Raw genomic sequence first — 16,212 nt, 5'->3', positions numbered from 1 at the left:
AGTTTGCAAAGCGATCGGTGTCGAACCGGTGGTAGAGATCTTGTTGCTCAATGACTGGCGCGCCGGCACCACTTCTACAGAGGGGGAGCGCTCCTCTCAATGTTGGCGCTTCTCGGGGATAAGATGCCCACGTGCTCCTGGCACCATGCATCGATGCTTATGCTTCTTGGGCTTCCCCCAGATGCATAGAGTCTCAATCCCCCGGTGTTGAAGAGGATGCCCCCAAATCTGAGTGTTGCCCCGGTGTGTCCGATGCTGACCGGCCCCAGGGCCTGCTAACAGTGCCTGATGTTGAGGCAGGTTGAGACCCCTCGATGCTGGTGCAATTCCAGTGTTTACCGGTGTTGAAGCAGCCATGGAGGTTGATGGTGCCAGTGCTGAAGATGATGGTCCAGCCTTTAAACAGCCAAAAAGTTGTTCCTGTTGAGCCAGTCGCATGCTCTGTGTTCCAGCCTGCATATTAAGACAAAGATCACAAAGAGAGGGGCCATGATCTGCCCCAGGGCACCCAATGCACCAGTTGTGCGGGTCCGTGAATGAAATAATGCACCAACAGGCCTTCTTGGACACTGAAAAAAGAATTGCAGCTAAATTAAACTCCTCAATCTTGAACTAAAAAAGGGGCAGCGTTCAAACTGAGGTCGTGGCTGCATCCTAATAGCACAGCCACCCACGAAAAATAAGGGAAACAAGAAATGCCGAACAAATTGAAGAAACAATGAGAAAATATAAACAAAAAAATAATTATCCACATGGGAAGACACTCACAAAAGCAAAAAAAACCCCAAACAAACCCCCAAAAACACAACACGACAGGACTACGTGAAAGCGTCCTCTCAGCTCCACAGAAATAAAGACACTGAGGGGCCCATCCGTGCTCAACCGTTGGTGGGATGGCACCAACGCACAGTGGGATGCTTGTAGAACTTTCTCTAGTGCTAGCGAATGAGCACTTGCACCTGGCCCTGGGTTCCATTGGATGAGGTCAGCCACACGTGGGAATGTGGCATGCTTGTCCTCTGAGAATTATTTGTAGAATAAGGTAAAATTATGTATAATCATACCTGATAATTTTCTTTCCATTAATCATAGCTGATCAATCCATAGACTGGTGGGTTGTGTCCATCTACCAGCAGGTGGAGATAGAGAGCAAACTTTTGCCTCCCTATATGTGGTCATGTGCTGCCGGAAACTCCTCAGTATGTCGATATCAAAGCTCCATCCGCAGGACTCAGCACTTAGAGAATTACACCCACGAAGGGACACTCTGCCCAGCTCACCACCGCCGAAACGGGGGAGGGGAATTAACCCAGCTCATCCCCACACAAGTGGGGGAGGGGAATCCGTCCAGCTCATCCCCGCGGAGCGGGGGAGGGACACCACACCCGCCGATGCGGGGGGATCTGGCTTATCCTGCAACCGCAACCGCGGGAGGAGCTGACTGACCCTAACACCGCCGAAGCGGGAAGGGTACAAAGCTGCCCTACAGCCGCACGAAGCGGGAGGGAGTGCCGGCAGAATTTATGTCTCAATCCAGCCCCGTAAAACGGAGGGGAGAGGAATGCAGCAGCTCACTGTAACACAAACTCGTCTCAACTCTTGAAGAATCCAAGTGAAAAAACTTGAACACGAAGTCTTTCTGAAGAAACTGAAGACTAAACTTGAACCTGAAATGCAACCAGAATAAAAACAGTACAGATATCTGGGAGGGGCTATGGATTGATCAGCTATGATTAATGGAAAGAAAATTATCAGGTATGATTATACATAATTTTACCTTCCATATCATCAAGCTGATCAATCCATAGACTGGTGGGATGTACCGAAGCAGTACTCACCCAGGGCGGGACATTGAAATCCCTGACCTCAACACTGAAGCTCCAAACCGGGCCTCCGCCCGTGCAGCCACAGCCAAACGGTAATGCTTGGAGAATGTATGAGCCGAAGCCCAAGTTGCCGCCTTGCATATCTCTTCCAAGGAGACGGACCCGGCCTCTGCCATCGAGGTCGCCTGAGCTCTCGTGGAGTGAGCCTTCAGCTGGATAGGCGGCACCTTCCCTGCGGCCACATAAGCCGCTGCAATGGCTTCCTTGACCCATCTTGCCACTGTAGGCTTAGCAGCCTGCAGACCCTTACAAGGACCTGTAAACAGGACAAACAGATGATCCGATTTCCGGAAATCATTGGTCACTTCCAAGTATCTGATGATGACTCGTCTCACATCCAGATATTTAAGAGCAGAGTACTCCTCTGGGTAGTCCTCCCTCCGAAAGGAAGGGAGACAGAGCTGCTGATTCACATGGAAGCGAGAAACAATCTTGGGCAGGAAGGAAGGCACTGTGCGAATAGTCACTCCTGCTCAGTGAACTGCAGAAAAGGCTCTCGACATGAGAGCGCCTGGAGCTCGGAAACTCTTCTGGCTGAAGTGATAGCCACCAAAAAGACTGCTTTCAACGTCAGGTCTTTCAGAGATGCCCTCGACAAGGGTTCAAAAGGCGGCTTCTGCAAGGCTCTTAACACCAGGTTGAGATTCCACGCAGGCACCACTGAGTGCAGAGGAGGGCGCAGGTGATTAACTCCCTTGAGAAAGCGCACCACATCTGGCTGCGAAGCCAGGGAAGCACCCTTCAGGCGGCCCCTGAAGCAAGCCAGAGCCGCTACCTGGACTTTAAGGGAACTGAGCGACAGGCCTTTCTCCAGACCTTCTTGCAGGAACGCCAACACTGAAGAAATTGGAGCAGTGAAGGGAGAAAGTGAGCCTGCTTCACACCACGCTGCAAAGATACGCCAAACCCTGGCGTAAGCAGTAGAAGTAGAGCGCTTCCTCGCTCTTAGCATAGTGGCAATGACCTTGTCTGAGAAGCCCTTCTTCCTCAGACGCTGCCGCTCAATAGCCAGGCCGTAAGACCAAAGGGGGAGGGATCCTCCATCACCACGGGACCCTGATGTAACAGGCCCTGCTCCACTGAGAGCCGCAGAGGATCGTCGACTGAGAGCCTGATCAAGTCCGCATACCAGGGACGTCTGGGCCAATCCGGACCCACCAGGATTACCCTGCCGGGATGCTTTGCCACCCGGTCTAGCACCCTGCCCAACATGGGCCAGGGCGGGAACACATAGAGAAGCTCTTGTGTCGGCCACTGTTGGAGAAGAGCATCTACTCCCAGGGATCGAGGGTCCCGTCCTCTGCTGAAAAAGCGCGGCACTTGGCAATTGGCCGATGACGCCAACAGATCTAGGCTCGGCTGGCCCCAGTGCTTCGTGATGTCCAAGAACGCCTGAGCAGATAGTTGCCACTCTCCGGGCTCCAAGATATGGCGACTGAGAAAGTCCGCCTTGACATTCATGACTCCGGCAATGTGGGCCGCTGAAAGCTGCTCCAGGTTCGCTTCCGCCCACTGGCATAGACTCATAGCCTCCTTGGCTAGAGGGGCGCTCTTGGTACCTCCCTGGCGGTTGATATAAGCCACAGCCGTGGCATTGTCCGACAGGACCCGTACAGGCTTCAACACCAGTACCGGGATGAACTCCAAAAACACCAACCGAATGGCTCTGAGTTCCAGGAGGTTGATAGACCACTTGCCTCTGCAGGAGACCAGAGCCCCTGCGCTGTCCTTCCCAAGCATTGGGCTCCCCAGCCCATCAAAGAGGCGTCTGTCGTGACGACAATCCACTCCGGGGTCACCAGAGGCATTCCTGCAGACAACTTGACTGTCTGCGTCCACCAGCTCAGCGCCTTGCGCACTGCTGGGTCCAAGGGAAGGCGCACAGCATAATCCTCCGACATCGGAGTCCAGCGCAACAGCAGAGATAGCTGTAGTGGTCTCATATGAGCCCTGGCTCAGGGCACTACTTCCATCGTGGCCGTCATAGAGCCCAACAGCTGCACGTAGTCCGAAGCCCGAATAGGAGAGGCTACTAGGAACTAGTCCACCTGAGCCTGAAGCTTGACAATCCGATTGTCTGGCAGGAACACTCTGCCCACTTGGGTGTCGAATCGAACTCCCAGATACTCCAGGGACTGAGTCGGGCGCAGCTGGCTCTTCTTCCAGTTGATGATCCATCCTAGGGAGCTCAAAAGAGCAACTACCCGGTCCATAGCTTGCCGCACTCTGCATAAGAGGGGGCTCGGATCAACCAGTCGTCCAGATAAGGATGGACTTGTACTTCTTCCTTTAGCAGGAAGGCCGCTATGACCCCCATTACTTTGGAAAAGGTCCGCGGAGCAGTAGCCAACCCGAAAGGGAGGGCTCTGAACTGGAAGTGTCGTCTCAGGACTGTAAAACGCAGAAAGCGTTGGAGAGGAGGCCAGATGGGAATATGCAGGTACGCTTCCTAGATGCCCAAGGAAGCCAAGAACTCTCCTGCCTTCACTGCCGCTATAACAGAGCGGAGAGTCTCCACTTTCAAGGCCCGATTGACCCCTTTGAGGTCGAGGATAGGCCGGACAGAATCTCCTTTCTTTGGTACCACAAAGTAAATGGAGTAACGTCCCTTGCCAATCTGATTTTTTGGCACCGGAACGACCGCACCCAGGCGGATCAGGTTGTCCAAGGTCTGCTGCACTGCCACAGCTTTGACCGGAGACTTGCAGGGAGAGAGTACAAACCCGTCTCTTAAGGGTCGGCAGAACTCTAGCTTGTAGCCGTCTCTGATGACTTCCAGCACCCAAGCTTGTGAAGTTACTGTGGTCCGCTCACCCAGAAACGAGGACAGCCGTCCTCCAATCTGCACTGGGGCGTGGACCAAGGCCCCCTCACTGGGTACGAGACCCTGGGGGAGGACCGGAGGGAGCACCTCCGGGACGGCGGTCTCTGCGAAATGAATGCTGCTTGGGGGAGAAAAACCTCTTGAAGGAAGAGGGGGCAGAGGAGCCCGACCTGCCCGGGCGGTACCGACGGGCTTCCTGAAACCGTCCTCTGGAGGTACCGGGACGAGTACTAGCCCGAGCCCTGACCTCTGGTAACTTCTGCCCTTAGACGTGCCGAGATCGGTCACGATTTTGTCCAGCTCGACCCCAAAGAGCAGCTTGCCTTTAAAAGGCATTCTAGCCAGGCGGGATTTAGAGGCGTGGTCAGCAGACCAATGTTTCAGCCAAAGCCACCGCCGCGCAGAGACTGTCTGAGCAATGCCTTTAGCTGAGGCTCTCAAGACATCATACAGCAAGTCTGCCAAATAGGCTAGGCCCGAATCCAGGGCCGGCCAATCAACCCTCAAGGAATGATCCGAGGGGGAAGCCCGCTGCACCATAGTCAGGCACGCCCTGGCCACATAGGAACCGCAAACCGAGGCCTGCAAACTTAAAGCAGTTGCCTCAAAGGACGACCTTAAGGCCGCCTCCAATCTTCTGTCTTGGGCGTCCTTTAGGGCCGTGCCACCTTCCACCGGCAAAGCCGTTTTCTTAGTCACCGCAGTGATTAAAGAATCCACAGTAGGCCACAGATAGGCCTCACGTTCACTTTCAGGTAAAGGATAGAGGCGGGACATAGCCCTAGCCACCTTGAGGCTCGCTTTCGGGACATCCCATTGAGCCGAAATTAAGGTGTGCATGGCATCATGCACGTGGAAGGTTCTAGGCGGGCGCTTCGTCCCCAGCATAATGGCAGAGCCAACAGGGGCTGAGGGAGAGACGTCCTCCGGAGAGGAAATCTTCAAAATGCCCATGGCCTGCACTAACAGGTTGGGCAAATCCTCTGGGCTAAACGCGCTGCAGAGGGGTCATCCGCTCCATCCGAGCGGGGATCCGTCTCCTCCAAGGAATCCGCAAAGGACCGTTGGGAGACCTCAGACACGCTGCCCTCATCTACATCGGAGGAGACACAGTCCTCCAAGGCCTGGAAATCAACCCGAGGGCGTTTACCTCTGGGAACCTCAACCTCTTTATCAGGAGAGGGAGCAGGGGCAGCGTTGTGCATGAGGAAAGCCTGATGCAGCAGCAAAACAAACTCGGGGGAGAAACCCCCCAGACTGTGCACTTCCGCAGCCTGGGCAACAGCCCTAGACGCACCCTCAACCGGCGCTCGCAAGAGCGGGGGAGAAACATGCTGCGCATCCAAAATGGCGTCCGGCGCGACACTCCGCGAAGGAGCCGCGCGGGAAGAGCGGCGCTTACTTTAGCCGCTTTGTGCCCTCGCCCAAATTAAGGGCGTTCATGGCATTGTCTCCAACCTCAAGGGCGGCCCCGAAGAAGCCGTCCGAGCCGCATGGCCGGCCAAGATGGCGGAGGCGAGGAGCGGGGGATGGGCGTTTATGGCGGGAAAAACCGCCACGCCGGAGGAAGGACCGGGACATTCATCGGTCACGAAACTGTCACCCAACAAGGGCGAATCAGGCTGTAAGACCCCCGCATCCCCTCTAGAAGCGCTCAAGCGATCCGGGGAGCGACCCTTTGCGCCCTCGCCCTCCGACGCCATATGCCACGAGGAGAAGAATCGGGGAACCCCCTGCCCGCTATAAAAAGGTAAAAATTACCTGCTTGCCGCTCCGAGCTGTAACGAACTGGTGTCCCAGTGAGTAGCTGCAATGAACGTTTAAATAAACGTCGAAATAAACGCCTTTAAGGACGTTTAAATTTTTTTTTTTTTTTTTTTTTTAAACGGAGCCAGCGGGAGGGGGGAGAAAAGGAGGGACCTGGCACCACCAGGTTTGCACTTGCTCAAAAGAGCCCTCAACCCCAGGCCTCAACAAAACCTAAGGATTAGGCTTGGAGGCCTAGCCAGAGCTGCTGCTGTGTGTGACCACCACCTGCTGAGATAGAGAACATACTGAGGAGTTTCCGGCAGCACATGACCACATATAGGGAGGCAAAAGTTTGCTCTCTATCTCCACCTGCTGGTAGATGGACACAACCCACCAGTCTATGGATTGATCAGCTTGATGATATGGAAAATAATGATTCACACCCCATGTGATGATCAGTAGTACCCTAATGTAAAGATCATAACCCGAGATAGGGGGTAAGTATCCCAGGGTAAAAAAAAAAAAGCCAAGATAGGGATCCTTATTCTAGAAAACAGAAATAATCCGAGGATAATAAATCTGAGGATACCACAGTGTAATGATCCCATTAGATTATTATTCTACTTTGGAGTAGTGGTCAGTAGCCCGTTATAAACATCCTCATCCCGGATCTTACCCTACCCAGGATAATGATCGCTTGGAACACTAGCCCACAGTAAAGTTATAGAGCAGGAGCACAGCAGTGCCCGCGAAAACAACCCACCTGACCCCGGGCTATCAGCCGCCTGCCGGCCAAGGGCCCTACTACTCACTCTCACTCGTGGCTTCCACACCTGCCCATTGGCTGGCGGCGGCGCTTTCTCCCACAATGCCCCGCATGGCGCGTCATTGAAGAGAGACCATGATGGCGGCTGTCGGTGCCCCAGAAGTGATCACCCAGCTGGAGAACGCGGCCAAAGTTTTGATGGTAAGAGAGGGCTGGGAGATGTTCGCTGGTCTCTGGCTTTTGCCGCTATCGCGGCCGAGTCCTGCAAGGTTCAGTGGGGAAGGACTGTGAGCGGAGCGGGGCACAGGGACTGCTTTTTAGTCTGAAGTCAGGGCTATTGGGGGACCCGGGGCTCCGTGCGCCTGGCAGGACCTCTCTGGGCAGCGCGCAGTCTCTGGCTGCCTCTGCGCCTCCTTTGGCAATTGGGACGCACGCTCCCTTTCTCAGTCCGAGCTTTCTCGCTTACTTTCACTTACCTGTGCACTGATTTTCCTGTTTCTTCACATTCGCTTTCTTCGTCTTCTCTGCTGTGCTGAAGTTCTCTACAAGAGAACTTGCTCTTTACTGAGGCACCTATGTTACTTTTATAAAATAGGCATGAAATAGCACCTCTTTGGACACTTCACTTAATCTCCTGATCTGAAATTAATCCCCTCCCCCGTGTATTCTAGTACCTTGTTTTAACTATTCCGATGAGCAATTCCTTGGATCACCCAAAGCAGCTTACACAAAAGTGCACATCATTCTGTGCAATACAAAAGAATAATATCACATCGGGCTTGTGGCTGAACTACCGATAAATACTGTAGGACGGGGTCCTTAAACCTTCTAAGAGAGTGACCACACAGGGCAACTCAAATCATGGAGGTGTAGGAGATTGTAGAGTTTGTTTGTATTCCATAGTACCTGCCAGTTTCTCTGGCTTGTGGAGGATGGGAACCCCTTTAGCCTTTTGTTTACCACTTCAGCACATTGGGGGACAAAAAGTAACACAATCTGTGGGCTGGACTCAGCTATGGATGGGGAAACATCTTGTTGGTTCGAGAAATAGGCTTTGTGGGCCACAGTTTGGGTAGTCTTGCTGTTGGACCTGGAGTCTGACCGTCATATTCTTGATGCTCAGAAGGAGAAACCAGCTTTTGGAATCAAAACAGCAAGATCTGTCTGAGTGAAGTAGTGAACTTTCCCCATTTTCTTTCTTCTAGTTCAGAGTTCTAATAACTTAGTGTTTATGATTAAAAACTTGTACCCCACTCCCACACTAAGTTTGATAGTGTGGTATTCTGTATAGTCTCATGTTATACTTGCCGGAGCTGGAAACAATTCTCATAACTTTTGTATCTGAATTTTAGTTTTTCTCTGGTGATGTAAAGTTTCAGTAAGGATGGTAAGCTAATGTCTTGAACTGTATTGTATGCTTTTGTTTCATTCTGCTCTGGTATGTAAATGTTCGCAAACTTAAATTTGAGGTCATAATTCAGACACACAGTTTGGAACACTGGAACATTTGATGTCTATCTTTTCAGTAAAGCAAAAATGAAATTTGTACGTCAAATCTGAACATGGTACATGATATTGAGTGTTAGAAAATGTTGTCTCTAGTTTGTCTCCATTGTTGGATATTTATGCTATCAGAATTAATGAGCATTATGGAGCTAATTTTATAAACCTTTCTTGAGCATAAAACCTGGTGTCTTTCTGGACCTAGTTTAAGTAACTATTTGTCATATATGGAGGCATATTTTCAAAGCACTTAGCCTTCCAAAGTTCCATAGAAACCTATGGAACTTTGGAAGGCTAAATGCTTTGAAAATATGCCTAATGGTACTCTTCAAACAGGTGGTTGGGCGGCGGGGATAGTGCTGGGCAGACCTATACGGTCTGTGCCAGAGCCGGTGGTGGGAGGCAGGGATAGTGCTGGGCAGACTTATACGGTCTGTGCCAGAGCTGGTGGTTGGGAGGCGGGGTTGGTGGTTGGGAGGCGGGGATAGGGCTGGCCAGACTTATACGGTCTGTGCACTGAAGAGGACAGTACAAATAAAAAAGTAGCACATATGAATTTATCTTCTTGGGCAGACTGGATGGACCGTGCAGGTCTTTTTCTGCCGTCATCTACTATGTTACTATGTTCCTTCTTTTTTTTATCAGCCTCCTCAGTTGTTCCTTCTGATAATCTCTGTGCCTTTATGCCTCCCTCTTCTGTTTACTTTGATGTGACTAGTTACACAGTTTGTTCTTTTAGGGTCCTGTTCTCTGGAATCCTTTGCCTACTTATCTTTGGACTGAGACTTTCAGAATCAAGTTAGACTGATCTTAAAGACCTTGATTTATTTATTAGTATTCATTAATTGACTTTATGAAGAAATTTCACCTAAGGAGGTGTACGGCTTAGGCGCTCATTTTCAAAACAGAAAAATGTCCAAAAAGTGACAGACGGACCTTTTTTTTTTTTTTCATTTTTTGCCAAAAGATTCAAATTGCTATTTTTGAAACCTATTTTTAAGTCTGTTTTCTATGTAGTTCATATGCAGTGCGTCCATATCACAAGGGGGCATGTTAGGGGTAGGATTTGGGCATTCCCAAAACTTGGATGGTTTTTTGCCATAATAGAACAAAGCAAAAGTCTGGGGATAACAGTTTGGTCTAGACATTCAATCACAACTCAGTCACAAGAAGGTGCCCTAAATGACTACATGTCTCCCCTCCGACCCCCGAAAGATGAAGAAGAAACAGCACAGACTAGGCTGTGACAGCTTCAGATATTATGGCTGGTCATATTAGAGTAGCAAGCGGGTCTCTGGAGTAGCCTAGTGGTTAGTGCGGTGCACTATAGAGAGAGAAACCCAGGCCAGTATCCCACTGTGTTACACTTGTGGTGGAAAGTGTGAGCCCCCCAAAACCTATTGTAACCGCATATAGGTGACACTTGCAGGTATAAGAGCTATTGTAGGGATGTACAGTAGATTTTGGGTGAGTGTTGGAGAGCTCCCCATACAGTATAAGAGGTAACGGTGAGATATGTACCTGGGACCTTTCATGTGAAGACCACTGGAGTGTCCACTGCTCTATTGGGACGACTGTGTGAAACTTCTAGCAAATAACCATTTTCAAAACAAAAGGTTGGATATTTTTTCTGGTTTGAAAATGGCCATGTTCGTGTCTGGATTTTTGGACATCTTCTGCAAAATAGAATATTATTAGGAATGGAAAACAAAAATGAGGATGTTATAATACCTTTGTATCGCTCCATGGTGCGACTGCATCTTGAATATTGTGTTAAATTCTGGGCACTGCATCTAAAAAAAGATATACTGTAATTAGAATAGGTACAGAGAAGGGCGACAAAAATGATAAAGGGGATGGGATGACTTCCCTGTGAGGAAAGGCTAAAGTGGCTAGGGCTCTTCAGCTTGGAGAAAAGACGGCTGAGGGGAGATATGATAGCGGTCTATAAAATGAGTGGAGTGGAATTGGTAGACGTGAATCGCTTGTTTACTCTTCCCAAAAATACTAGGACTAGGGGGCATGCAATGAAGCTACAAAGTAGTAAATTTAAAACGAATCAGAGAAAATATTTCTTCACTCAATGTGTGTAATTAAACTCTGGAATGTAGTAAAAGCAGTTGGCTTAGCAGGGTTTAAAAAAGGTTTGGATGGCTTCCTAAAGGAAAGTCTATAGACCATTATTAAAATGAACTTGGAGAAAACCCACTGCTTATTTCTAGAATAAGCAGCATAACATGTACTGTTTTGGGATCTTGCTAGGTACTTGTGACCTGATTTGGCCACTGTTGGAAACAGGATGCTTGGCTTCGTGGGCCTTCAGTCTGTTCCAGTATGGCAATACTTATATACTTATGTAAAACATTCAAAATCAGGTTGACATCATATCGAAAATGCCCCTCCACGTATAAACAACTTACATTGTATTAATAGCATAACAATGGTCAAATGTGAGCATAAGACAGTTAAAACAATGATGTAAACTTGGGGTCAGGCTACTGCCCCCCCCGCCACCTGGAGTCACCGCCGCCGCCCCCCCTCCACCCGGCCCGGGTCCTCGCTTCGCAATTCAACTTACAGTGCCGAAAATGCAGCAGGCAGATCAGCTGAGCTGCCGTTGGCCTTCCTTCCCTGCGTCTGTCCTGCCCTCGCCAACGTTACGTCACACCAGGGCGGGAGACAGGCAGAGAAGGAAGGCCGACGGCAGCTCAGCTGATCTGCCTGCTGCGGTTTCGGCGCTGTAAGTTGAATCGCGAAGAGAGGACCCGGGCCGGCGACTCTGGGGGGGGGGGGGGAACGGTAGCGGCGACTGGTAGCGGCGACCTTGGGGGGAGGGGCGGCGGCAGCGACCTGGCGAGGAGGGTAGCTGGAAATCTTGGCTAGTACATTTCATAAAAGAGCCATACTGGTTCAGACCAACGGTCCATCCAGCCCAGTATGCTGTTTTCCAAACAGTTGCCAAGCCAGGGCACAAGTACCTGGCAGAAATCCAAATCATGGCAACATTCCATACTACAAATCCCAGGGCAAGTAGTTGCTTCCCGTGTCTGTCTCAATAGCGGACTATGGATTTTTTCTCCAGGAATTTGCCCAAATCTTTTTTTTTAAACCCAGATACACTAACCACTGTTACCACATCTTCCGGTAAAGAATTCCAGAGCTTAACTATTCGTTGAGTGGAAAACTATTTCCTACTATTTGTTTTAAAAGTATTTACATGTAACATCCTCAAGTGGAACAAATAAAACATCGATTTACTTCTACTCGTTCTACACCACTCATGATTTTATAGACCTCAATCATATCTTCACTCATCTGTCTCTTTTCCAAGCTGAAGAGCCCTAACCTCTTTAACCTTTCCTCATACGAGAGGAGTTCCATCCCCTTTATCATTTTGGTCGCTATTCTTTGAATCTTTTCTAATTCCGCTATATCTTTTTTGAGATACCGTGACCAGAACTGAATGTAATACTCAAGGTGCGGATGCACCATGGAGCAATACAAAGGCATTATCACCATCCCTTTCCTAATCACTTTATTAGGTGGTGCATTAGAGCGTTCATACTACATATTAGTATTGGAATATCTTCAGGCATCAGAAGGGGCAAGTACAGTTGGAACATATTGACAAAATTGGTAAGAGAGGCATTGGGGATAAATAAGTAGGTGGCTAGATTGAGGGTAAATTATATGCAATTGATCTCCATTGTTGAGTGAGTGGATAGTCATTCAGCACAGCCATTAAAAGATTGGGGAAAGAGTCAGAATTTCACCTGCTTCCTGAAGCAGAGAGCATCTTGAGTTAGGTATAGCCTTCTGTGAGTGAGTTTGAGTGGGGGGAGCTATTCCTGAGAAGGTTAGCTATCAGGTGTTGCATCACATAATTTCCTGTAACTAAGGAATAGTGGGATGCTTCTTTGTGAGGACCTTGGAGGCCTCAAAGGTTTGTAGTGGGCAAAGGAGAAGAGAGTGTTTTTAAATTTGGTCCTGTAGAGTACAGGTAGCCAGTGCAGAAGGGATGTGATGTCACTTTGCTTGTAACCCTCTATTAGTTGTGTTGTGGTGTTCTGAATTTGTTGGAACAGGTGCAAAATTTCTCTGAGGATGAACAGGTTGTTGTATTCTCACAGTTCGGTGATGTCATCTGACAGATCCAGGTGCGGACACTGACTAGTGAGATTGTTAGAAGTTTCTAGCAGCAACCCACCATGCATTCACTGGTGCTTTCCTGCCTGACGCACAAATGCAGGTTCCTCAGTCTTCATTTTTCCGCAGAACATGGAGGATACATCATCATCATTCTCTCTGTGCATATCTTCCCTATCGTTTGAGAGCCTTTCCACTTGGGTTTTTTCCCACTTTCATAGATTATTTTTAATGTCTTTATTTTATTTTGTTTCTCTTTAGTTCTAATAGTTGTTTTCAGTTCTTCAGGTTTCCTTTATTTGTCGAAGTTGCTAGGTCCATTTTAGGCCAGAACACTGACCTCAGTTTGAACGCTGCCCCTTTTTACTGTTCACAATTGAGGAGTCTAATTTGGCTGCAATTCTTTTCTTGATGTCCCTGAAGACCCCCAGTGGTTTCAAATGTTGCCCAATGTAATCGGGCAGTTTCCTTGATAGACCTGCACTCTTGGTGCATTGGGTGCCTTGGGCCTAACCATGAGTCCTAACTCTTATGGTTCGGCCCAACTCTTTTTTTTTTTTTCTCTCTATTTAAAAATATAGTTGAGGGGACAGAGGTGCGATAGGTCCAACAGGAGACATTTTTGGCTCATTGAAGACTGGTACATCAGTACTAGAAGCATTAACCTCTATGGCCATCAAGACTTCAGCATCCACTGGGAGTGCACCGACATTGAGAAGGTCTCTACCTTTCTCAACTTCGGATCCGACACCGAGGACACGTATAAATTCATCATCCCCATTGGTACCGAAGGACCACAATGTGGAGCTTTGGGAGGCTTAAGAAGCAATAAGCATCTGTCCTCATCGACGCATGGTGCCAGGAGCATCAGGGCATAATGATAACCACCAGCACTGGGAGGAGTGCTTTTCCTCTTTGGAAGAGGTGCTGCTGCGCAAGTCTCCAAGCAGCCAGGTCTCTATTACTGGTTTGGCACCAACGCTTTTTCAGGCTGCCCCTCTTTCTTGCCTTTACCAGTGCCTGCCTTCAATGAGTGGTTCCGAGCCATGCTCATGGAGGAGTTGGCATAGATACTGCAGCTGCAAAATGTGTTGAAGGCGCTTGCGCAAGCTGTGGATAAGCTCCAGAACCTTCCTGAGGCTTCATGCCTGTTCAGAGATCCTTGATACGGCACCTCTAAAGATGATCACAGTGCCAGTTTCAATGTTGGGGGAGGAAGCTTCCCTGGAGTCTGAGGGTAGGACTGTACCTCGGCGCTTTTCGGGGCATGGTTCCACTGAGCCGAGGCAGGCACAGACTCATTCAGCCCGGTCCTGTTCATGGGACTCGGAAAAGGCCTCGCATTACTTCTTGGAGGAGGAATCTTATGGAATACCTTCTGATCCCTCCCCACCTCAGGAGAGATGTAAATTTCCTTCTGAGGGTCTCTATGTCACAGCTTTTGTCAGGGAGATCGCTTCTATTGTCCCTTTTAAGTTAGAGACTTAGGAAGAGCCCAGGGTGGAAATGTTAACTGTTTTGGACTACAGTTATTAGTCATCTCCTAAGGAACGTGTCACGGTACCATTGCACCCCATCTTTAAAGATGCACTGATGAACAACTGGGAATCTCCCCTCGGTGCAGGTTGCACTTAAGAAGGTGAATACACAGTACCATATCCTGATTTGAGAGGGCTCATCTGCCACATCATTCTCTGGTGGTTGAATTTGTCCTGAAATGAGCTAGGAGCTACTGGACTAGTGCCTTTGTGCCGCTATGTAGAGAGTATTGGACACTGGACTTGTTGGGGAGGAAAGCTTTTCAGGCCTGGATTCTCATTGCCTTCATCCAGTCCTACAAGCCCTGAATAAGCCTTTACTTAACAGTCTTTGGTCTGCAGTACACTGTCTTGTGGATTCTCTTCCACAGGAGCAGGCTGCAGAGTTTCGCCAGTTGGCCAGAATGCAGCTGGAATGTAGTGTCCAGAATCTATGCCATGAGTGGGGATACGCAGGCTCTCATGGCTGTGTGTGTCTGACCTAGAACTAGTGGGTCAGGAGAGATTGGCGGATGATCCTTTCCTTTCCGAGGTAACCCTTTGTTTGCAGATAAGGTTGAAGAGGTCACAGACGGAGGAAGAGCCCAGCCTCCATAGAGAAGATTTGTAAAGCTGCGCTGTGGTCATCTGACCTCGCATTCACATCTCATTACTGCCTTGAGCAGGATACACTGTGGTCAAAAGGTTCGGGCAGGCAGTCCTGAAGAATTTGTTCAGTGTCTAGAATCTAACTTCACCCCCACACTCCCCCTCGGCCTAGTTTTTAGTTCCAGGCTGCACCTTCACAGCTAGTATGTAAATAGTTTCAGGTTAATTGACTTTCAGGCCTCGAAGTTCAAGTCCTATTGTCCCAGTATTCTGTAAGCCTGGTACCTAGGGATTACCAGCTGTGAAAATGCATCAGCTTCTTGTCATCTGAAAGCAAAGGTGCTCATCTATAGCAGTTGTTCTCGGAGGACTTATCCTGCCTCCTCTCCTTGGAGTTGTATTCTTTAGCTTTTGTTAAATGACTGAGGATTCTATGTTTGTGCATTGGGCGGGAGAGCACCAGTGTATTCGTGGTGGGATGGTGCTAGAAACTTCTAACTTAATATTGTTACTCGGCGTCCGAACTGGGCTCTGTCGGATGATGTCACCTAGCTGTGAGGATACTTTTCTGTTTTCGGAGAACGCCTGCTACAGGTGAGTAACTAATATACAAGGTGCTACAGTAGCCTAGTTGAATGATCAAAGTGGTCCATGATGTGATAAACATTACATTTTCTTGATGCATGAAACAAGTTTCTAGTTTCCACAGGTGATAGCAGCTTTTAAAGGTTACCGGAATTTGTACAGGTACAGTGTTTGATAACTCCACTCCTAGATTATTGCAATTCATCATTATATCTAGGTTTACCAGTGAGTAAGATTAGATCTTTGCAAATTGCACAGAATACTGCTGCTCGTTTACTTACAAACACTTGATTTGTTATATAACTCTGGTTCTCAAAACATTTACATTAGTTACCCATTCAATGGAAAATCAAATTTTAAAATTCTGACATTGATCATTAAAAGTATTGAACAATGCACTGCTCACTATTGCTAGCTCTTTAAAAATATATCGATCTGCTTGCATTTTCTGTTCTGGGTACAATCTTTTGCTTGATGTTTCCTCCTTCCATCGCTTCAGACAAATAATATTCAGTTAATCTATATTTTATGTTGAAGGAGCCAAACTGTGGAACAACTTGCCACTTGAGCTATGAAATATATTCGCATTTCTTCAATGTGGTAAATACCTAAAAGCACTTTTTTAAT

At 48.6% G+C, this 16,212-nt stretch overlaps 1 protein-coding gene across 1 annotated transcript in view; it reads left to right on the top strand.

Moving 5' to 3' along the window:
• The first annotated feature begins 7,360 nt into the window (after positions 1 to 7,360).
• The window catches only part of XPO4 (exportin 4), a 254,758-nt gene continuing 245,906 nt past the window's right edge, over positions 7,361 to 16,212 (top strand). The window contains 1 exon segment of the mRNA XM_030200298.1: positions 7,361 to 7,426. Within this exon segment, the coding sequence (XP_030056158.1) occupies positions 7,361 to 7,426 (66 nt within the window).

This window comes from Microcaecilia unicolor, chromosome 4 (assembly GCF_901765095.1).
Source record: "Microcaecilia unicolor chromosome 4, aMicUni1.1, whole genome shotgun sequence".
In the NCBI taxonomy this organism is placed as follows: Eukaryota; Metazoa; Chordata; class Amphibia; order Gymnophiona; family Siphonopidae; genus Microcaecilia; species Microcaecilia unicolor.
This window is presented reverse-complemented; position numbering and strand designations above follow the sequence as displayed.